The 23286-nt window shown below is 35.5% G+C and overlaps 2 protein-coding genes across 2 annotated transcripts; one reads left to right on the top strand and one right to left on the bottom strand.

Annotated features, from left to right (window-relative positions):
• The first annotated feature begins 1015 nt into the window (after positions 1 to 1015).
• On the top strand, positions 1016 to 15940 carry LOC128168201 (suppressor of SWI4 1 homolog). Its single transcript, XM_052834384.1, has 10 exons — positions 1016 to 1105; positions 2539 to 2709; positions 3637 to 3960; positions 5117 to 5193; positions 6668 to 6775; positions 7151 to 7264; positions 10989 to 11132; positions 13004 to 13140; positions 15074 to 15145; positions 15579 to 15940. Exons 1-10 carry the CDS (start codon positions 1091 to 1093, stop codon positions 15890 to 15892), a joined length of 1476 nt encoding a protein of 491 aa, XP_052690344.1. The 5' UTR covers positions 1016 to 1090; the 3' UTR covers positions 15893 to 15940.
• Positions 15941 to 16790: 850 nt separating this feature from the next.
• Positions 16791 to 20023, bottom strand: LOC128168206 (collagen alpha-1(X) chain-like). The gene is made up of 4 exons (XM_052834389.1): positions 19748 to 20023; positions 19591 to 19659; positions 18683 to 18934; positions 16791 to 17862 (listed from the first exon to the last, which is right to left on the bottom strand). The coding sequence occupies exons 1-4, from the start codon at positions 19920 to 19922 to the stop codon at positions 17513 to 17515; spliced, it is 846 nt and encodes a 281-aa protein (XP_052690349.1). The 5' UTR covers positions 19923 to 20023; the 3' UTR covers positions 16791 to 17512.
• Positions 20024 to 23286: the final 3263 nt, after the last annotated feature.

Below are 23286 nucleotides of genomic sequence, written 5' to 3'. Positions count from 1 at the left end.
CATGATTGTGCAAATAGATGTGTTTTAACCCCCCCCCCCCCCCAAAAAAAAAAAAAAAACAAAAACAAAACTTAACGTTTACAAATAGTATTTATTCACACAGAAGAAACGCATACCATATACTGGTATCAGAGAGAGAAAAGAGAGAGAGAGAGAGAGAGAGAGAGAGAGAGAGAGAGAGAGAGAGAGAGAGAGAGAGAGAGAGAGAGAGAGAGAATATCTGCATAAGTTTATCCAATTAATTAAAACAATATTTTTTTCTATTTTTTCTAGAAGATATAGTATATTCCTAATTTCCTTATTTTCATATTAATTTTTTACATGCTCCCAAAAAAGTGTTGGGGGGGGAACTCCATGAAAATTCTATTTTTTATATGTAAATTTTATTAAAAAATTTGCTGCTGCGAGAAAAAGTGGGGGGGGGGGGGGGGGGGGGCAGGCCCCCCTGGCCCCCCTGATGCTACGTGCCTGTTAAGGATTGTCTGCGAAAACCACAGGGGCTTGGTTGTTGGATAGTGAATTTCCTAATTATTTGTTCCCGAAGAAAAAATTGATTAAAATTGGTAATCTTATGTGTGTTTCTGTGTATTGCAATAAATAAATTCACTGAAAGTACATTGAATACACTTTTTTAACATGGCTGAAACGGGGGTTTTTAGTGAATTTATTTATTGCAATACACAGAAATACACATAAGATTACCAATTTTAAATCAATTTTTTCTCCGGGAACAAATAATTAGGAAATTCACTATCCAACAACCATGCAAGCCCCTGTGTGCGAAAAGTACCGTAAATGCATGCATTGATCAGTCCTGTACGTTGTCATATTTCAAATGCAACATACAGAGTAACATGATATGCATAACACAGTGGTCAAGAGTTGTAAATCTTATTAGTTGCCGATTATCTGGCATTTATTTATACAATTAAAATATTACCTTAATAGTTGTGAAAAATAAAACACCTGGATCGAATAGTTCATTGTTCAAGTTATCCAACATCCGAATAAAAATTTAGTACTTCCGGTTCCTACACGTGTTGAGCAAAATAATGTTTTGGTGAAGACAACATCACACAAACTTAAAAAGATGGGCAAGAAACGGGTAATTTACCATTGATGTTTTTATAATTTCATGCTTTTTATTGTAATTATCACTTACCATTTTCAAGTTTAGGGTTCATTATTATTTTATATTGAAACACTGTAAAAAACGTTCATGCTGCATGCTGTTTGGGACGTGTACACCAGGTTCAGTACAATCACTAGATTTAGCTACGTAGCTTGGTTTACCTACATAGTTTTATGTGCCTACCTGAAGTACGTTTTTTTAGCTACTCAATCATTCTTTTGTCTTAAATGGGCATCTGTACTAAAACAAAGTCGCACTCAGTCTCAGGTGCAGCAATAATTTTTCAACTTTGAACTGATCTGAAAACAATTCATAAGAAAAAAACCCTTCCTAAGAATGTTGCTCTTTTTGCGATAATGCAGTCAATGTTCTAAAAGTTTTTGGGCTATGTATAACTGTTAATGTGTTACCAAACAGCTACTTCTTGAATGAAATAACAAAGAAGAACAGTTCTGGTTAAGGTGGAATAACACGTCTTAAAATGGCTGACCTCTGATCGAAACAACATTTTGTTTTATTAAAAGGATTATCGACAGCAACTTATAACAAATATCATAGCCCAGTGGATAAAGTGTCGGGTTTATGATCTGTAAATCCCGAGTTCGAATCCCGCAGGGGCTTTTGTTGTTACTTACTGAATTGATTTTTTTACATATTCATTTTTTATCCCCAAAATGCCAATTTTTTGCTTATTTGACATATGTATAGTTTATTTATCATTATATCTTTCATATAATCAAATAATTTACAGTAAATTTTAGTGACTTTTTCCAGGTGTGTTATTCCACCTTAACATGATGATTGATTGGTAATAATTCAGCACAATATGAAGTAATCACAGAGACACTTATCCATGCCTCATCGCACACAAGGTGTCATACAGTTAATCAAACCATAGAAATTCATGTGTTCCATAAAACTGCTCAAAAGCAGCTGTGCTTTAATTGGTTGTTTTTATAAAACTTGTACACAGTACAAGTATAGGTTGACAGTTCTTTGCGACTTTTTGTCTGTTTACATAAATGCAAAATTGCATAAAGTTAGCTAAATAAATCTACTTCAGGTAGGTAAATCAAGCTGTGTAGCTAAATGTAGTGATTGTACTGGACCTGTATTGTACATCTCTTATGGCAGTGTTGAGTCTATTGCGTCTATTTTATATACCAGAATAGATATGTTATAAATAAGTTAATTTTGTAATAATTTTTTTTTTTACGGAAGTTTAAATACATGTATAACTTTGGATTGATTTATAAAAATTCTTTCAGTTTGAAATGAATTCCAATCGCTGATATCGGATATATTCATTTGTTTTTCTGTAGACTAAAGCCATTCGCTCCATAAGAACATTTGTTTTTCTGTAGACTAAAGCCATTCACTCCATAAGAACATTTGTTTTTCTGTAGACTAAAGCCATTCGCTCCATAAGAACAAAACAGAGTACTGGACAGGAGGAGGAGTATAAAAAGGCGCCCCATTCATTTGTGTTTCAACGTGGTCATGTGGGGAAAAATGTTTTGCAGCTTGTTAAAGACATGAGACAGTTAATGGAACCATACACTGCGTCTAGACTTCAGGTACTACCCGCCCCGCATACAAATGATCAATGAATATATGTAGTGGTTATACATCTTCTAGACTTAAGGTATTACACGCCCCGCATACAAACGATCAATGAATATATGTAGTGGTTATACATCTTCTAGACTTAAGGTACCTTCTTTCTCTGATCTCAACTCAGCTGAGATTTGGCTAGAGGTTACTGTGGAATCATTTGAATTCTTTGGGGTCAATTTTCGTGGATTGTGGGATTTTTGCTTATTCGTGGGGATGTCATTTCATGGATTTGTCGGTTTTTAGTATCAGTAAGATAACAAAATCTTTCGAAATTTGTTTTCGTCGAGGATGTAAATTCGTGTGGGAGGGCTATCCACGAATACCACAAAAATTGAGCCACCACGAATTTTAATGATTCCGCAGTAATGTTTGGACCAACACCTTCACTGAAGCTCGGAACAGTCCTTCAAAATTCACACTTAAAAATTCTATCCCAACCTTGGTAACTTATTGGGATAATGCACTCAAATATTTTGATTGTAACCAGGACAAGCGAAATTATAAAGGACTGTCCTCAGATTTGGTGAAGGCACCAGTCCAAATATTAAGTTCCCACTTACCTCATATACAAATGATTGATGAACATTGTAGTGCTGATTGGTTTGTCATACAGAAATATTTATAGCAGGTATTGCAAACCACAATCATACTAATACAGTGGAGTGTTTTTTGTATCTGTAATGACATCAAACATGATTATTTAAATTCTGCTCCGAAGTAACGAAGGTACTTTGTCACTAAAACTAACTTTGGTCTGTAATTAATCATTTGTTAACACTATTATCTAAATATGTTTCACAAAAGTAAGTCATTTAAAACACTTGGATAATTAAGTATTATTGATGAACAAACTGAATTAATGTTTTTGTTTTAATAATATTTTACAGGTCCGAAAGAAGAATGTGTTGAAAGACTTTGTCAATATAGCAGGAGAATTAGGAGTGTCCCATTTCTTGATCTACACAAAATCAGACATAAACGTTCACTTGAGGATGTGTCGATTACCTCGAGGACCGACCTTGACCTTCAGAGTTCACGAGTACACTTTGTGTAAAGACATTGTGTCGGCCCTGAAAAAGCCGAACATGGACCCTAAACAGTTCAATCATCACCCACTGCTGGTCATGAACAATTTTACAGGAGAAGAAATGCATCTGAAGCTGATGTCCACCATGTTTCAGAATATGTTTCCTTCAATTAACATTAACAAGGTAGATACTTTAGTCCTTGTATCTATCAATCTGCAGAGTCTATGTGAGGGGACAGGGGTGGGTGCAGGCCCGTCCCTCTCGCTCCCTTGTCTGTCAGTCTGGGTAATGTAAACTAAGAGAGGTAACTCCTGTCTATAAATTGTTAGAACAAAGTTGAACAGGTTTCAATTCTTGATGTTAAGCAATCTACTGGAAATGTTGATAAGTTAAAACAGGAAGGTATGTTAATGGTTTACATATATAGGTAGATATTGAGTTACTCATTCTGGGAAAGTTTATGTAAACTGTTAATGAGGGATGGGGAGTGATCTATGACAAAGGCCTTGTTAATGAATGTGTTATTTCTGGTTTGTTTTTTTTTGTAAATTTATACTTTAAGAAGCAAGGGAAAGGAGAAAAATTTTAAATACAAACATTGATAGTTTTGCTGCAAAATGTGGAAACAGAACAATATAAGTTAATAGGTTTATAGTTTTTCATTTAAGAAATAAATAGCAATATGAAGTTGGTTGGTCACATGATCAAATCCTGTGAAATCTGAAGGGCTTCTCGGTAGATTTGAGATTTGATCATGTACCAACCAACTTCATATCCCGGTGAACTTCTTAACATTGCTGTTTATTACTTATATTTATGTATGAAAAAGACAAATTGTTCAGAACTGTTAAAATTACAGAGATTTTAAGTTTACCATAACCCAAGCGATAAGCGCATGCTATGATCATTGTGACGTCATGAAAAAGTTCATACAGAATTGAAAGTTTTGGCTATTCTATAGGTTCATATAAGGAAACATATATGCAAATGTAAATATTCCAGTTTAAATTTCAGTACACATGAATATCACATGCCCATGACTTTTTATCTACTTTGTCTACTTAGATACATTTTAACAAGAGCTTGGACTTTGGGTAGTTGTGTCAAACAGCAATGTGACGTAGGCCTGTCTATTTCATTGTAGGCCACTCAGTTTTGGCTCTTTGAAATCAACAGGATTCAACAGGAGAAGATGCTACGGTGCATATATCGCTGGAAACCGCATCATTTTTAACTTTTTTTGACGCAAGAAATAGATAGCTACGACCAACTAAAAGTCCAAGGTCTTGTTATAATGGTTCTATGTGAATGTGTTTGAAATCTTTTCCTTTTGTTTCAGGTAAACTTGAATAACATAAAGAGATGTGTGATGATAAATTACAACAGTGAGGATAAAACCATTGACTTCAGACACTAGTAAGTGTTCCACTTGTTTGTCATCTGTCCAGTCACCCAACCTCTGGGTCGAATATCATTTACTTGAGATCAAGTGCTCAGTTCATACTTATAAATAAGGAATTATTGGGTTTTCCTTTTCTTGCTTTGCATTGTGCATGGGAATTTGGTTTACGTACAGGTAAGGTGTAAGGATGCTGTTCTGTTTCAAGACAAATTCTTTATTTGTCTTGCCTGTTAATCTTGCAACAGATGATCATCAAAAACTAAATGGGATGTTATTGTATTGCTGTTAATTTTTTGGGACAAAATGATAATTTATAAAAATTGATTTAACATTTTTGTTAGTTTAAGCAATGTGAGTATATGACTGAATCGGACATTTATTTGTATTTCAGTAACATCAAGGTTGTACCGGTGGGATTAAGTAGAGATTGATCAATATTTTAGTAACATGAAGGTTGTACCTGTGGGATTAAGTAGAGATTGTTTTATATTTCTCTAACGTGAAGGTGGTACCTGTGGGATTGAGTAGAGATTGTTTATATTTCAGTAACGTGAAGGTTGTACCTGTGGGATTGAGTAGAGATTGTTTTATATTTCAGTAACATCAAGGTTGTACCTTTGGGATTGAGTAGAGATTGTTTTATATTTCAGTAACGTGAAGGTTGTACCTGTGGGATTGAATAGAGATTGTTTTATATTTCAGTAACGTGAAGGTTGTACCTGTGGGATTGAGTAGAGATTGTTTTATATTTCAGTAACGTGAAGGTTGTACCTGTGGGATTGAGTAGAGATTGTTTTATATTTCAGTAACGTGAAGGTTTTACCTGTGGGATTGAATAGAGATTGTTTTATATTTCAGTAACGTGAAGGTTGTACCTGTGGGATTGAGTAGAGATTGTTTTATATTTCAGTAACGTAAAGGTTGTACCGGTGGGATTAAGTAGAGATTGTTTATATATTTCAGTAACATGAAGGTGGTACCTGTGGGATTGAGTAGAGATTGTTTTATATTTCAGTAACATCAAGGTTGTACCTGTGGGATTAAGTAGAGATTGTTTCTATATTTCAGTAACGTGAAGGTTGTACCTGTGGGATTGAATAGAGATTGTTTTATATTTCAGTAACATCAAGGTTGTACCTGTGGGATTAAGTAGAGATTGTTTATATATTTTAGTAACATGAAGGTGGTACCTGTGGGATTAAGTAGAGATTGTTTATATATTTCAGTAACGTAAAGGTGGTACCTGTGGGATTGAGTAGAGATTGTTTATATATTTCAGTAACGTAAAGGTTATACCTGTGGGATTGAGTAGAGATTGTTTTATATTTCAGTAACGTAAAGGTTGTACCTGTGGGATTGAGTAGAGATTGTTTATATATTTCAGTAACGTAAAGGTTATACCTGTGGGATTGAGTAGAGATTGTTTTATATTTCAGTAACGTAAAGGTTATACCTGTGGGATTAAGTAGAGATTGTTTTATATTTCAGTAACGTGAAGGTTGTACCAGTGGGATTAAGCAGAGGTGTGAAGAAGCTGATTAAGGCGGAAGTTCCAGATCTCAGTCGTTTTAATGATGTTAGTGACTTTATAACCAAGTAAGCTCAATCAATTGTAATCAAATTGTTAATGACTTTGTAACCAAGTAAGCTCAGTCAGTTGTTAGTATTGTAATCAAATTGATAATAACTTTGTAACCAAGTTAGCTAAGTCAGTTGTAATAAATTGTAATCAAATTATTAATGACTTTAAGTAACCAAGTAAGCTTAATCAATTGTAATTCTTATGAAGTTAGTTACTTTATAAAATAACTTTTTATGAAATCCTTATTACATGTATGTGAAGTCATGTTGAGGATTTTGATGTACATGTAGCTATGGAGGATATTGATGTAGCTATGGAGGATAATGATGTAGCTATGGAGGATATTGATGAAGCTCTAGAAGGTACTGATGTAGCCATTTCATTTGTAGGGGAGGTAATTTGTCAGAGAGTGAGGCTGAGTTGGATGGAGACCACAATGAAGTGGTTCTACCCCAGGACATCAGGAGTCGTGGAAACATCCGCTCGGCCAAGAGTGCCATCAGGTGAGAACGCCAGACAACTAGCGGTGGTATGATAGTTACAAGGCGAGAACGCCAGACAATTAGTGGTGGTATATTAGTTACAAGGCGAGAACGCCAGACAACTAGTGGTGGTATGTTAATTACAGGGCAAGAACGCCAGACAACTAGTGGTGGTATGTTAATTACAGGGCAAGAACGCCAGACAACTAGCTGTGGTATGTTAATTACAGGGCAAGAACGCCAGACAACTAGCTGTGATATGTTAATTACAGGGCGAGAATGCCAGACAACTAGTGGTGGTATATTTAGTTAACAAGGCAAGAACGCCAGACAACTAGTGGTGGTATATTTAGTTAACAAGGCAAGAACGCCAGACAACTAGTGGTGGTATATTTAGTTAACAAGGCAAGAACGCCAGACAACTAGTGGTGGTATATTTAGTTACAAGGCAAGAACGCCAGACAACTAGTGGTGGTATATTTAGTTACAAGGCAAGAACGCCAGACAACTAGTGGTGGTATATTTAGTTAACAAGGCAAGAACGCCAGACAACTAGTGGTGGTATATTTAGTTAACAAGGCAAGAACGCCAGACAACTAGTGGTGGTATATTTAGTTAACAAGGCAAGAACGCCAGACAACTAGTTGTGGTATATTAGTTATAAGATCTTGTAATTACCGGGACAGGTTAATATCTCATACCTTGGTAAAGTGAAGCAGTGCCTGGGGTCTGTAATTTACCTCTCAAACCAGTCCACTTCTTAATTGTAAAAATATTCTGCCCATGTGCAGATCTAGATCCAGACCACCACCTTAAGTTTTAAAAGTGCTCATATATTGTAGAAAGGTTGTAAGAAAAAGTTATTTTGACATGTCTATCAGTGAATACACAATATAGGGATTCTTTAAAGGCAAAGATCCCTTATTTTGATACACCACAATTTTAACTATGACAGAAAGAAGGGGAGAAAATAAAGCAATGTTAACAGTAATTCAAGAGTTTGTTTAACAGTATCAAGACACAAGACAAATGATGAAATCCAACTTCCATGGCTCTGACTTAATGATGAACCATGTTACACACTCTGAATGATCTGTGTCTTATTAAAGATGTCATATGTTACTCTTTATTTTTCTTAATGAGGCCGAGTACAGAACGAGTACGCACGTTTTCGCGCAGCGTTTCATTTGTATTGTGACGTCATCTTTTTGCTTGGTTGACGCCATGGCGCGATAGTTTCAAAAGCGAAATTTGTTGAAAATTGCTCGTTTAATGCGTAAAATTAATGTTATATTGTGGAATAAACATAACTGTCTCGAAGTATAAGCTATGTTTGGGCTCGGGTCGAAAACGTGAAGAGGGTTCAGCAGGCCTAACCCTCTGTCACGTTTTCTTAACCCGCCTAAATATAGCTTAATTCATATATTTCAAGACAGTAACCATGTAATTTATATTAATGACCCTTAATATGTGATGTTATATATTTTTTTTTTACTTAAATATGTCTGAATGCTTTAATAATACTCTAAAGATCACCTTTTCCGCGTTTGTCAAATAAAAAATAGCCATTATCTGACAAATCTGGGAAATTGGGCATACAAAAATCAACTTTGATAAGACCCTTGGAACAAACCAGGAGGTAAAAGGTTTTTTTTATTTGACCATTTGATGCCTTTTAGGAGTAACTTTAATATGTAGAACAGAAAAAGAAATCCCTAGGGCAGAAGTTTAAAAAAATGTGCAAAATTGATACATTTCAAGCGAAATCCCATAGAGTCCTATGTTAAAGATTGACAAACTTTGAGATGACCCCCTAAACAAACGGTGTGGTAAATGTCTTTTTTTAATCTTAAAATAATAATTATATCAGTAGAAATTCAGGTAAAAAATTTCATGAAAAAATCTAGGGCAGAACTAATTAGACCCGGCCTCGTTAATTTCAACTGAAATGTTGCATCTACCTGTAAAGCCTGCTGATAGGTCTGTACGTGTTTTTATAGACCTGATGAGAGTATAACTCTATATATTCTAACTAGGTCTATAAAATATTTATTGACCTGTACCAAAGGACTATAAACATATCATTTTAATAAATCTGAAAATGATACCACATAACTCTAAACAGTAAAGTATTTGGTTCATCATGTATAGGTGTAATGTTTTTATTGTGATGTCACAGTGTTACACAAGCCAAAACCTGTATTTTGTATGAAATTCTAAGGTAAATAAATTTTATGTTGTAAGTTAACAGAATTGAAAATACTATCATGTGACAATAAAAGACCAATGAAATGCTTAGAAAAAAAGATAAGATTATGATTTTAACAAAATTTATTGATGGGCAATTATCGGTTTGCAAAATAATTAGTTTATGAGATTTGAGTGTGAAAAAAGTAAATATTTCCTGCTTGTGCGAGGTTACAATGATGAGATCCTACTTCCATGGCTCTGATGAGGTGATGATCCTCGTTACACACTCTGAGTAACTCACATTTGTTGTATACCTTTTCAGTGGTAACAATTTTATGGTTGACAATGCAATCGTGGTGAATTGTTCCATCTGTTGTATAAGTTACATTTATACCTCCTTATACCTTGACTTGTGTGCTGTTGTAGTTTCTTTGACCTAAATGTTGTGTATTTGTTTTTTATAGTTCTGATCAAGTATGATATTGTGCTCATAGAAAGAATAGGTTTTTATTTTGCTTTATCACAAACATTTGAGGAAACAATTGAGAGAAGAGAGAAAAAGGAAGTAAATGAGAGAGAGAGAGAGAGAGAGAGAGAGAGAGAGAGAGAGAGAGAGAGAGAGAGAGATTAAAGTCCACCCTATGACTTTTATCTAAGACTATTCAAGACACAAGACAAATGATGAAATCCTACTTCCATGGCTCTGATGAGGTGATGATCCTCGTTACACACTCTGAGTAACTCACGTCTACTGACTACCATACATCTGTTATCTACATCCGACTTCTTCTGTTCTGTACTGCTTCAGCGGTTCATTCATCTCTGTTTCTAGACTTTTAGAAATTAATTAAAATAATGACATTGTTTTTCAGCTTGCTGATTGTACATTTAAGAGAGAGAGAGAGAGAGAGAGAGAGAGAGAGAGAGAGAGAGAGAGAGAGAGAGAGAGAGAGAGAGAGAGATTAAAGTCCACCCTTAGACTTTTATTTAAGACTATTCAAGACACAAGACAAATGATGAAATCCAACTTCCATGGCTCTGACTTAATGATGAACCATGTTACACACTCTGAATGATCTGTGTCTTATTAAAGATTACTCTGCTTGAGTTTACTTTACCTCAATATCTTCATAAAATTTACAAGAGTATTTTTACCCCCCCCCCCCCCTTTACTAAATGCACAGTTGTAATGTTGTTACATATCATGCGCGGATCTAGAGGGGGGGTCGGGGGGGTCCCAACCCCCCCTGGAAAATGAAAATTTATTAAATTTACATAGTAAAATTATCGCGAAAATATGCCTCGGACCCCCCCTGGCAAACACAATTATCCTTCGGACCCCCCCTGGAAAAATTTTCTGGATCCGCGCATGCATATTATGATGCTGTAGCTTTTGTTGTTGTTGATGAGTTCAATCAGATATAGTTCTGTGTTTTTATAGCAATGTGTCTTGTTGCTAGGTTGACAGAGGTAGTCTGTTGCTATAGTTTTTGTTTTTGTTGCTAGGTTGATGGAGATCTGTCTGTGTTGCTATAGTTTTATTTTCTATTGCTAGGTTGACAGAGGTTGGTCCCAGGATGACCCTCCAGCTTCTGAAGATAGAGGACGGTGTGTGTCAGGGAGACGTCATGTTCCATGAACTGGTCCACAAATCAGACAAAGACATCAAAGACATAAAGGCCCTCAGGGAGTCCAAGAGGTGAGACTGACAAATAAGTCCAAGTATATTGACTGTCAGGGAGTCCAAGAGGTGAGACTAACACTTAAGTCCAAGTATATTGACTGTCAGGGTGTCCAAGAGGTGAGACTGACAAATAAGTCTGAGTATAATGACAGTCAGAGATTTCAAGAGGTGAGACTGACACTTAAGTCTAAGTATGATGACAGTCAGGGAGTCCAAGAGGCGAGACTGACACTTAAGTCCAAGTATATTGACAGTGAGTCCAGGAGGTGAGACTGACACTTAAGTCTGAGTATGATGACAGTCAGTGAGTCCAAGAGGTGAGACTGACACTCAAGTCTAAGTGAATGACAGTCATGGAGTCCAAGACGTGAGACTGACAGATATATCAGAGAATAAACTTTTTAGTAAAAAAATTTTTGGTTGAAAAAAAATGAATTGAGCTTGTAGATGACAATGTAAATGGTGAAAAATATAAAGTTAGGGTTTACTTAATTGTACTTTATTGTTTGTATGGAAATGAGGAGGAGCAGTACTCTTACATCTGAGTGAGTCAGACTCAGTGATAGTGTTTTGAGATATATCTGATATCTGGTTAAAGGGAATTGCATTATGTGTCGAACCCTAGGCCTTATATGTTGTCACATCTAGGATTCATTATAATAAATTGGAATGATTTTTATCTATTGATTTTATTTCAGCTTTATTTTTACGTTAGTCATAATTATTTCCCAGATATTGTACAAAAATACTGAATTTCCTTTTTGAGATTTGTTACAGAAATTTTACTGAAATTATTTTTATTTACGCCTTATAATTGTGTACAGTATGTAACCAAAGGTACATAATTTACTAGTATTCACACAGATAATCCTTCTTATACATGCAATGTTAGCCGTTTGTTTCGGTCTTGTCCTTATTAAAGACAATAAGTGAGGTTACAATGATGAATTCTTACTTCCATGGCTCTGATGAGGTGATGATCCATGTTACACACTCTGAGTAACTCACGTCTGTTGTCTACCTTAAACATTCAGGTGTTAACATTCAGTTGTTGACATTCAGGTGTTAACATTCAGTTGTTGACATTCAGGTGTTAACATTCAGTTGTTGACATTCAGGTGTTAACATTCAGTTGTTGACATTCAGGTGTTAACATTTAGTTGTTGACATTCAGGTGTTTACATTTAGTTGTTTACATTCAGGTGTTTACATTTAGTTGTTGACATTCAGGTGTTTACATTTAGTTGTTGACATTCAGGTGTTTACATTTAGTTGTTTACATTCAGTTGTTAACATTTAGTTGTTGACATTCAGATGTTTACATTTAGGTGTTTACATTTAGTTGTTTACATTCAGGTGTTAACATTCAATTGTTGACATTTAGTTGTTGACATGCAATTGTTTGCTGTTAACTTGTCAGTGTTTTATCAGTTGTATAATTCTCTAGTCATCATGTTTTTCTTCTGTTTCTTTGACTCTATCAGAATTATAAATGATACTTATACTTAATAACATACATGTATATCCAAGGAGAAGACGAATGCATAAGTTTGATTTACATGGTCAAAATATGTTTCTGATAAATAATAAGTTTAGATAGCATTTAATTGCATGCTTTTTCAAATTTTATAAAATATAGATTAATTAGTTTGGAATTTTCCAAATTTATAGTAGTCCATCAAATACAGCATGGAATTGTCTCTGTGACTTAAAATGTAATAAAATAAAAGAATTGGATGTTTTTGTTAGGCAAAAACTTGAAAGAGTTATTGTTCCTTCCATGAAACATGCAGATCTGCAAACACTGCATAATATGTAAATATAAAGAATTTCCAAGTTTACTCTGAGTTTTGTATGGTTCATGATGTATGTTAATTTTTTATCAGAAAACTCAAAGAACTTCGCAAAAGACAGCAAGAAGAAAATGTCAGCAAGAAACTTCAAATAAAGGAAGAACACAAACAGAAAAGTTTGAAAGGAATGAGGAAAGAGGAGGGAGATGTAGAGGAGCCGGAGATGGGGGGTAAGGAATGTGAAGGACTTTGATATCCTTGGTAACAGGAGCGGGTAGACAGGCTTGAGGGGAGCCAGAGATGGGGGGTAAGGAATGTGAAGGACTTTGATATCCTTGGTAACAGGAGCGGGTAGACAGGCTTGAGGGGAGCCAGAGATGGGGGGTAAGGAATGTGAAGGACTTTGATATCCTTGGTAACAGGAGCGGGTAGACAGGCTTGAGGGGAGCCAGAGATGGGGGGTAAGGAATGTGAAGGACTTTGATATCTTTGGTAACAGGAGGGGTAGACAGGCTCTAGGGGAGCCAGAGATGGGGGGTAAGGAATTAGAAGGACTTTGATATCCTTGGTAGCATGAGCGGGTAGAACCCAATGTAGTTCATCATTGTTTCAAGCAAAAATTATGAAAACCCTATGAATTACATACTAGTTGGTTGCACTTAAAGTAATTGATACGTTGCTTTAACCAGAGATAGGTAAGCTCTTCTTTTCTTTTTGTCTAAATGAAACAACTTTAATGCATGATCAAACAGATTTAAGTAAAAGTATTCTGAACTTGGACAAATTCAGTCATTTGACACTGTTCGTCATCTTTAATATCTGGGTAGTGCACCTGTAATAGAGAGTTCAGCTTAAACATGCTGGTGAAGCCTGTGATGTTAAGACATCAATGTTATGTAAGAATGTTCAAGAAATTGAGATCAAACGAGGTTAATTTTCCAGTCCATTTGCGTTACACCATGATATACCTCAATTTGTCTGCTTATCACTTGATTTCTTAGAGTCTCTAATCTGTGACCTATATTAGGAGCAGGGATACATGGGGAATCTTTTTAAAAGTATTTCTGAGAGAAAGTTGTTCTCTCACAACCCTGGCAGCTTGGCTCTTATTTAAATGGGCCAATGACACCCCCAACACACACACACACACAGTGTTATAGTGTACAAGAAGTGCACAATGGCAGGGGTACAGATGGTGTCAGATTGGTTATGAGCTGTGAATGCAATTGTTCAATATTGTAAGGTTGACAAAAAGATGATTATTTTTCACAATCATATACTTACGTATATATACATAGGAATAGTAAATCACTTGGGAGTAGGGGCTTCAAGAATTATATAAGGATGTTCTCACTGTGTTTGAGGGAGTTGGGGGGGGGGGGGGGTCTTCAATATCAGGGATGATTGTTACAAAGGATTTTTTGATAGAAAATTCAGAAGATTTCAATTTCTTATTGTACCTTTTCTCTGATTGCATAAACATTAATTAAAGAAAAGAAATGTAATGCATGCTGCATGCAACTTTTAACTGAGCTTTTTGGTAAAACAAGTGTATGATTCATTTAGCATTTTAAAAAAATCAGTGTTGTCCAGATTAAGAACCCAGTAGGTAGATAAGGTGATTGTTTTTAACTATTTCAAATGAAACATCTGGAAATTGATTGGATAATTGAGTTTAATTTCCTGTAGTTGTAATCAATGAACCGATTCTATCTTGGAATTTTTTTCTGCTTCGGGGTCTGAGAATTTTGCTTTACACAAATGTTGTTTAGTCAATGATCCAAAACATCAATAAAATAAAAGTGGTTTGTTATGAATGAAATTAAGACAGGAGAAAATTGAGTAAGATAAAGCCTATGTTGGTAACACTGCTTCTGCCTGGAATAAGAGAGAACAAACAAAAATAATGGCAGTCTTGTCTACAGAATCTTTACTGTAAAATTTGTTCTCAATAACTTTCATTTGTCAATAAAATTAATATTATAACTAAAGAATTGTGTTTTATTTCATTAATAGAAAAAAATTAATAAGATATCTCCTATATACATACATGTGTAGAGATGCACATTGCTAATAATTCTCTTTGTATAAAGATTTTTCTTTACTGTTCAGTTTATTAAAATATTGAAAATGTCACAATAGTTGACTTATCGTTACTTGTAGGTAATGAAGATGATGATGAGGACGATGATGCTGCGTACTATGAGGAGGAAGTGGGAGAGGCCCCAGACCCAGGTATAGGCCTCATTTGACCTAGATTCTCATGAAGGGATTGGGGTGAAGATAACTCGGTTATACTTATAAATTAACATATATGGGTTATCATGCCCTATTTATTCATCCCCTATTTATTCCTATGTGAAAATGTTGCTCTAGTGATGACTATCCAAGGAAATCTAAGATATGACTGAAATGCACACATTTCGAGTATTCCTCGCTTCCTTAGATTATATTCACTTAGTTTTCAAAACATTAGACAAAGATGAAGTAAATGAGAATTTGAATTTGCTTAAAAGTGAAAATGCACACCTTTACAAGATATAATTTTCTTGGAAGTTCAAGAAATTTTTCACTAAGGTAAACTGATCTCTCTATTGCATTGAGGGTCATTAAAGAAGAAGTACATGTATAGTCTGTGAACTAACTGTTCACCTTTCATTACTTGTAGATTTGTTTCAAAGAAAAAACAGAAAGAGAAAGCAATCCCACAATTCCCCAGTTCCATTCAAGAAGAAGAGACCAAGTTCTGGAGCAAGGGGTGCTGGTGTTAGAGATGGGGGTAAACCCAATGTCAAACACAACAAGGGGGAACAGAAGGGGAAATTCTCCAAGAGGCATCAAAAGGAAAGTTTTGGAAAAGTGAAAGGCAAGAAGGGTGAACATTTCAAGCAGAAAGACAGACCTAGTAACAGGAAGGCCAAAAGGTCGGGGGAGATAACAAAGAAACCCAAGTTTAAATCAAAGAGGAAAGGAAGAAAGTGATGAGCGTGTTAAGTTAATGTATTAGAAATAAAGAAGACAATGAGTTCATGTTTATCTTGTTTATAGTTTGTGAATTGCTGCTCAGTTTTGAATAGAAGTTCGAGAAATATTTTGTGGAAGCTTACTTTTAACAGTTTACAATGTTACACCATATTTTGGTAGAAGGAGAAAAGTCAGCCGACTCTAAGACCATAAACTTAGCATGCCATACCATGTACATGTATTCTATATATATACCGGTATGTATATCTCTAAGGCAATAAACTGAGGACATGACAAATGATATAATTATTCTAAAGCCACTTTTCAGTCCCCATGGGTTAAAAGGTTTATATAATTACATTGATCAAATTGTTTAATACCTTTGCACAGAAATCTTATTGGAAACTTTTATATACATATATGTTTAATAGGTACATGTACGTATGTTTTGACCTCGCTCGATTCGGTCAATCGCGGAAATTTTCAATTGGGGCCTGTCCTATATTACTTGTAGAAGAGAAACAAAAGCATCCGCTACAATAGGTAAATACAGAATTATTCCTGAATTATATTTAACCAACCAAGTAGTATTCAGTCCACCAGTATACTTTAATATGCGCAATTAAGTTATTTAAAGGATGCAGTAGGAACTCTAACGTAAAATGATGGCATCTTAATTGAGATGCGGCAAATAATTTCAGACATGCACAGGTATTGTCATTTGACGCATCCCGTTTATGCCAGACTCTCAGACAGTGGGATCTTGGAATTTGTGGTGTGGGGTGTCCATATCCCTCCAAACCCACCCCCCCCCCCCCCAAAAAAAAAAGAACAAAAAAAACCAAAAAACACCCCAAAACGTACTCTTAAATGCTTAATACTTCCCCCCGGAAAAAAAACTAAAAAAAAACACCTCAAAATCTTCAAAACGTGAAACGGCAGAGTTTCACAAATATTTATTACATGTATAAGTACAATCATTTGAGGAATTAATACACACAATATAACAAATCAAGCTATCACCGGTCGTCTAATCTTACACACACTGTTTCAAATCATTTCATATTTGGTGAACATTGAGTTTTTACAATTCTTTAAAAACCTGGCAGTCACCTTTTGCCAATATCGCTTGAACGTCTGCCTTTTCTCATAAAGACCATTGTAGGTCCACCAAGTTTCATTTCGTAAAACTGCGTGTCAATTTTATAATCGCGAACAACTAATAAAATGCTGGGATATTCCAACCTCCCATGTCACCAATTAGAACCAAGATTTTCATAGACTTCTGGGAACAGGTGCACGGATGTATTTCCGTATAGCTTGTTTGGAGTACTTAGTAAGCCAACTGATGTTGTAGATGTAAATCAAAATCAGCGTGTGATATAATTGATATATTTGATGGGTAATAGATCCACGCGCACACACCTGTACCACTCCTCAGAAGTATGGCAATGTATGTACATACGGTCATGAGTTCAATTACGTTTCTATCGATGACTAATAATTTTGAATAATCAAATATTGCAAAGAACTATTTAAAATTCTATTAGAAACATATATATTTTGGCAACAAAGCTTTTCTAGATATGTCATTAAAATAAGCCTATGCTAAAGCTCCTAACGTCAAAACACTTGGTATTACTGTTCGCTTTCACGTAACCTGGCGAGAGCCTCGTTGTAAGCGATAACGTACTCGGCGTACGTCACCCCCTGTGGTCCCTGAGGACCTGGAAGTCCGGGGTCTCCTGGTAAACCTGGGAATCCTGGCACCCCCTCTACCCCTGTCGGTCCGTACTCCCCGCGGGGGCCCCTGTATCCCATGATTCCCGGGGCCCCAGTGTCCCCGGGCTTTCCCGTCTCTCCCATCCGTCCAACAATGCCCGGTTCGCCAGGCTCCCCTTGGTCGCCTTTGGGCCCGGGCTCCCCCATGTCGCCCATCATTCCCATGGTTCCGTCTGTTCCAGCAAAACCGGGAAATCCAGGAATACCTGTAGAGAACGAAATGGCTTCAGGAAACAGTGTTGGTGAGATTTACACTGAGTTTAGCAAGTTTCTATTATTATTTTAAAAAACCCCAAACTCCTGTAGATTACAATATATTCGATTTATTTAGTTAACCTACAAGTAATCTTTGAGAAAGTCAACCTCGAAATGGTTTTGCATATAAACGTAATTGTAAATCAGATGGCAATGATGTTTAATCGTGTATTTATCGGACTATCTAGGCATTGTGAGATTATTAACTTCACCAATATAAATCGTGCAATTAATTATTATCGAATTCGTGCATTGATTGTATTAGTCCATCGATGCAAATCGTGTATTATTAAATTAGTAAGTTGGCCATGGGCACTTGGAAGTTGATATGAATTTATTGTGTACGTGAATCTTTTTTTAAACATGCATATTTTATACATGTACATTGACTTCCAATGCCCGGGAGTTTAAAAATGTAAATTTTGTATATATCAGACTAATTAATATTTTACCGATCGGTGTAAACCATGCTCTTATAAGATATCAAATACACCGATGTAAACCGTGCATTAATCGAACTAGAACACTCTATGACGTAAACCGTGCATTAATCGAACTAGTACACTCTATGACGTAAACCGTGCATTAATCGAACCAGTAAGTTTACTGACATGAATCGTGCAGTTGTCAAATCAGTACAATTTTCGTTAAATATAAATCCTTCATTCATCAATTTAGTTAGGTTACCGATGTACATCGTTACATTATTAGATAAGTTATCTCACGATAAGCATGCATTTATCACTGATGTACATTTGTCACTTAACTCACCTGGTGGTCCAGGGGGTCCTTGATCTCCCTTTTCTCCTTTGGGACCCGTTTGTCCACGCATTCCATGTGATCCCATTGCGCCTTGCTTGCCCTTGGAGCCAGTTTCGCCCTTCGGTCCCATAGGACCCCTCACCCCTACGTAGCCGAGATGTCCTGGGAACCCGGGATCCCCTCGGACCCCCTTTACCCCGTCTTCACCAGCAGGTCCCCGTAGCCCGGGCATTCCAGGCTCCCCTCGTGGGCCTCTCTCACCTGATAAAACGAACCACTTCTGTTTATCAAGTGCCCATGCTTTGATAATTTTTTTTTAATTAACGTCATGTTTATTTACAAAAACTGCGATTTGTTTACATGTTGCATTTTCAATCTTATGAAATACTTCCTTAGTATTTACATGTGATATTTATCTGTTAATATATATCTTAATAGACGTTACTTACTCTGACCAAATTGAAATTTTTATCGTAAGACTGGTTTTTAAAAATAGTCCGATCCATAAAAGTTGCCTTGTATTTTTAAATATAAACTAAAAATGTATCATTTACTGGTGTTAAAATGTAGGATTATCCATGCATTTGTAGTCTTTGGATTTGAAATTTAAATGCAGAACTTTCCTTGCAATTCAACTTGATTAGATATTAATGTCTCAAAGGATAGACAAGCAAAATGGTATTGCGCTAATATATTAACTTTTTATATAAATATTTTTTACGACAAACCGATTACCAATTTTGTTACCGGTTACCATCGTTCCGACCGAATAACAGGTTTACCGGATAAAAAATGGCTATCGCAATCCACATGAATTCTGCTGAAAATGATGATTCCACATCTCAAGAGATCGTAGACGGTTATTAAATGTATACTATGAGTTCTAGATCTACGATGAGGTCTTTATAAGATTTTACCTGGGTGACCGGGAGAACCTCTAGGGGCAAACTCAACAAAGACGTGCCTCTTCTTTCTATCGTGGCCAGCTAAATTACAGAAAAAAAAACAGATTATAAAGCAGGTGTTATAACGTCTAAGAAGACTTGAGCACTGGGTCCCTTCACGGGTACTCACGCGCTATGCGGTGTAAGTCTTCCTCATTGACCCTCATCAGACGGATTTTCTCTTGGAGGGATACGATTTCAGATTTGACCAAATCCATTTCGTCCGAAATTTTCCGGATTTCATCATGAATATCGGCCAACACAGATGCGGCCCCGAAAACCAGAAATGGGATGTACATGTGCATAGTGCTGAGGACGAAATGAAAAGAGGCTGTGCAGGCTGGGCAGGAGAATAAATGAATGAGAACGCGCTTACCAAACTCTAAGTCAACACCTGCCCTTAGCTTTGATTGCTTTTACTGTAAACTGAATCCCTATCTGTTTCTAGTTTTTTGGTCAATTGCCTTCATTAGCAGTAATTTTCAAACATTCGATAAAAGTACAAATATCTTGAGATCCTTTGTACCGAGTAGCAGATTTGGTGTCAAATTCGAAGAATTATAAACAAGGTGCTTTTGATCCACGGGGACCTAGCTAACGTTAAATATATTTTGTAATTATATGCATAATAAATGATTCCCCTATAATTAACAAGGTAAGAAGTGTTTTGTATTACTAGGTATAGGATGTCTTTTTTGCTAAAGTGAATATATAACGTCAGATGCTATGTACTTGTCGGTCGGAGCTTATATGACCGTATAGTAAAAATACAATAAATCCTTAATAATCTCATTCTCTACTCTAATAAATATTTTAGAAAAACTAAATGCATGTTTATGAAGTCTATGAAGCCCTCTTCCTTGGAAGACGGTATAAAGAGTTGAAACAAGCTTATCTTTTTAGAAAAGATCAGTGAGCTAGCACATAAACCACAAAATAGATTTCTAAACCATTAGTTTAATTTTCTTAATCGATTGCCTATAATTAGGAGGACACAGTGGTGTACAGGAATGGTGGTGGGGGTGGGGGTCTCAATTAAGAACTGCAAATCCAGAGTGGGCTTCACATTGACAAAGGCATAACTACTTCACTTTGCTGAAATCATTCTATCTCTACTGAACTTTCAATTTCGAGGTGAAAATTTTAAAGATCAGTAGAATTATTGGTACTGTTTCAAAGGCGGATCCAGCAATTTGGAAAAGGGGGGTTCCATTTGATGAAAACCCATATGTGCAAAATTCATCATTTGTCAAAAAACAAGGACTTTTTGAACGTTTTCCGTTCGTATACATCTGTATTTAATAAACATTTATCTCATCACTATCTATTTTACATCTATTTCAACAGCAGAGTGCACTGCATTATTGAGCGTTTTGCGTTTAGGTAAGGAAGATTTGCATAATATCTAGCCACAAGAAACCCAAGTCTCCAGCAATGAGAAAGTGCTTCTATGCTTCACAGAAAAGAAACACTAAGAAGCAAAAAATAACTCAGACTAATTACGACAAACTATAATAAAAATGGATATTTTGGTAATTTTTTTATGTCTTTGGTGGTTTTAAATTCTGAACTATTAATCAATTTTGATTTCTATCGATTGTATTTTTTGTATGAAACGAAGTAAAACTCATCTATTTTAATTACTTAAGTTAATTTACTAAACAATACATTTGAAAGCGGCTTTTTAAACTTGAACGTCGTTTTACTCGATGGCTTGTCAGTTCAAAACTGTATGAACTACATGTATCATGCGCGGATCTAGAGGGGGGGGGGGGTCGGGGGGGTCCCGACCCCCCCTGGAAAATGAAAATTTATTAAATTTACATAGTAGAATTATCGCGAAAATATGCCTCGGACCCCCCCTGGCAAACACAATTATCCTTCGGACCCCCCCTGGAAAAAATTTCTGGATCCGCGCATGTGTATAATCATTTATAGAGTAGAAAATGCATTGTAGATGTTGTGTTATTAGCGATACTGCTTAATTTTATGTATTTTTTCTTTAATTTTCCACATGTTTACTCAATGTAGTAAACACCATATGCTGAAGGGGAGTACAATGTACTTTATTTCGATAAAAAATCGATAGGGGTTTTTTTTTTATATATAAGAACAAAATTAACGAAATTCTTTAAATAAGCAATTTTAAAAGCATTTATTTGAGATAACTCTGGTCTTTCCATTATAAATGAGGAAAATTGCCTTTAAATAGGCATTAAACGTTTTCAAAAAAATTCATATGTCCTAGAGAAAGGGGGGTTCCGACCCCCGGAACCCCCCCTTATGGATCCGCCAATGTGTTTGGAAGCAATCGTTTCCTCTCGGACCTTTCCGGTAAGGTCGGAAATCATATCCGAGGTTGTTTTTCGAGCTTGAAGGCGGTGAAGATAGAGTTAGCTATTTATTGTAATTTAAGAAAGAACTTGGCGTAATAAGACCTAAACTACTGTTACTTTTTGACATTTACAATAAAACACAAAACTTCAGTTTCTCTACAGTAGCACAGTGTAATTCCCAGAATCCCCTACCATGAAGTCCAGCATGCATATCACCGGCAGTAAACAAGACTAACGTAGTTGCTAGCACCCGAGAGCGCAAGCAATGATTTACAGTCTCCGGGTTGTGCACTTCCTCTTCTTTATGATTGGTTGAAAATACAGGATATTTATATCTACATTTATTTTATTGGTTGAAATACGGTTCGGCGCAAGGGATACTCTCTGATGATCTTTTTTTTACGTACGACTTAACAATTTTCGTAGATTTCAAATCTTCAAAAAAAAAATACTTAAAATTCCTACTGAAAAATTAAAGGCTTTCATTTTTCAGTAAAACTAGTTAAACGCAATATATTCTTTAACGAGGCTGGGGGTGGCTGCCATATTACAGCGTTTTTATCTCTACACAAAAAAAGATTTTCACTTTAAGGTTCTATAACTCTTACATTGTACTGAAATTGTCTTTTGAAAAAATTGATATGATGGTATAGAAGCATTATTTAAATAGTCAATCAATGGTAACCAAGGGATGCAAGATGCCAAAAAATCATTTTAGCTGTTTTTCAGCACCTTTTTAACTTTTCAAAGGGAGGTAACTTGTAAAACTCCAAATATTTTGTTCAGATATTTCCTTTCTTTCTTTTTTATTTTAATTTCACCATCGAAAATATTTTTTAATGCTCAATCTTTATTACACATGTATTGATTATTTTATGTTAAAATTTGGAAATAATCTTTTGGCTACTTTTGTTTTCTTTGCATATTTGCATTTGTGTGAAAAATACATTTTTGGTAAAATTGTGATATTTTTCTTTATAACAAATAATGTTAAGTTTTTGTTATTGTGTTAATTTTTTGTGATGTTATTGGTATGTTTTTTGCCCTTATTAATATTTCATACATTTTTCATAATTTTTTTTTTACATAATGTGCAATTTTTTCAGATGCAATAAAAGATAAAATTTATGAAGATTGTGATGTGGTCTTTCGCATCAAAATGTAAATTAAGATTATATGAAACATTTCTGCAAATTTGGTGAATTTTGGAGAATTTTTTTTTTGACCCCCCAGCCTCCTTAATATCTATTGAAAGAATATGTTATTTCCTTTTTGTTTTGTTTATGCAAATGCAAAAAGTTTGATATAGTATGTATACAAGTTTGCATATTTG

Source organism: Crassostrea angulata, chromosome 10, assembly GCF_025612915.1.
Source record: "Crassostrea angulata isolate pt1a10 chromosome 10, ASM2561291v2, whole genome shotgun sequence".
NCBI classification, from domain to species: Eukaryota; Metazoa; Mollusca; class Bivalvia; order Ostreida; family Ostreidae; genus Magallana; species Magallana angulata.
The sequence above is the reverse complement of the archived record's forward strand: the minus strand, read 5'-3'. Positions and strand labels throughout refer to the sequence as shown.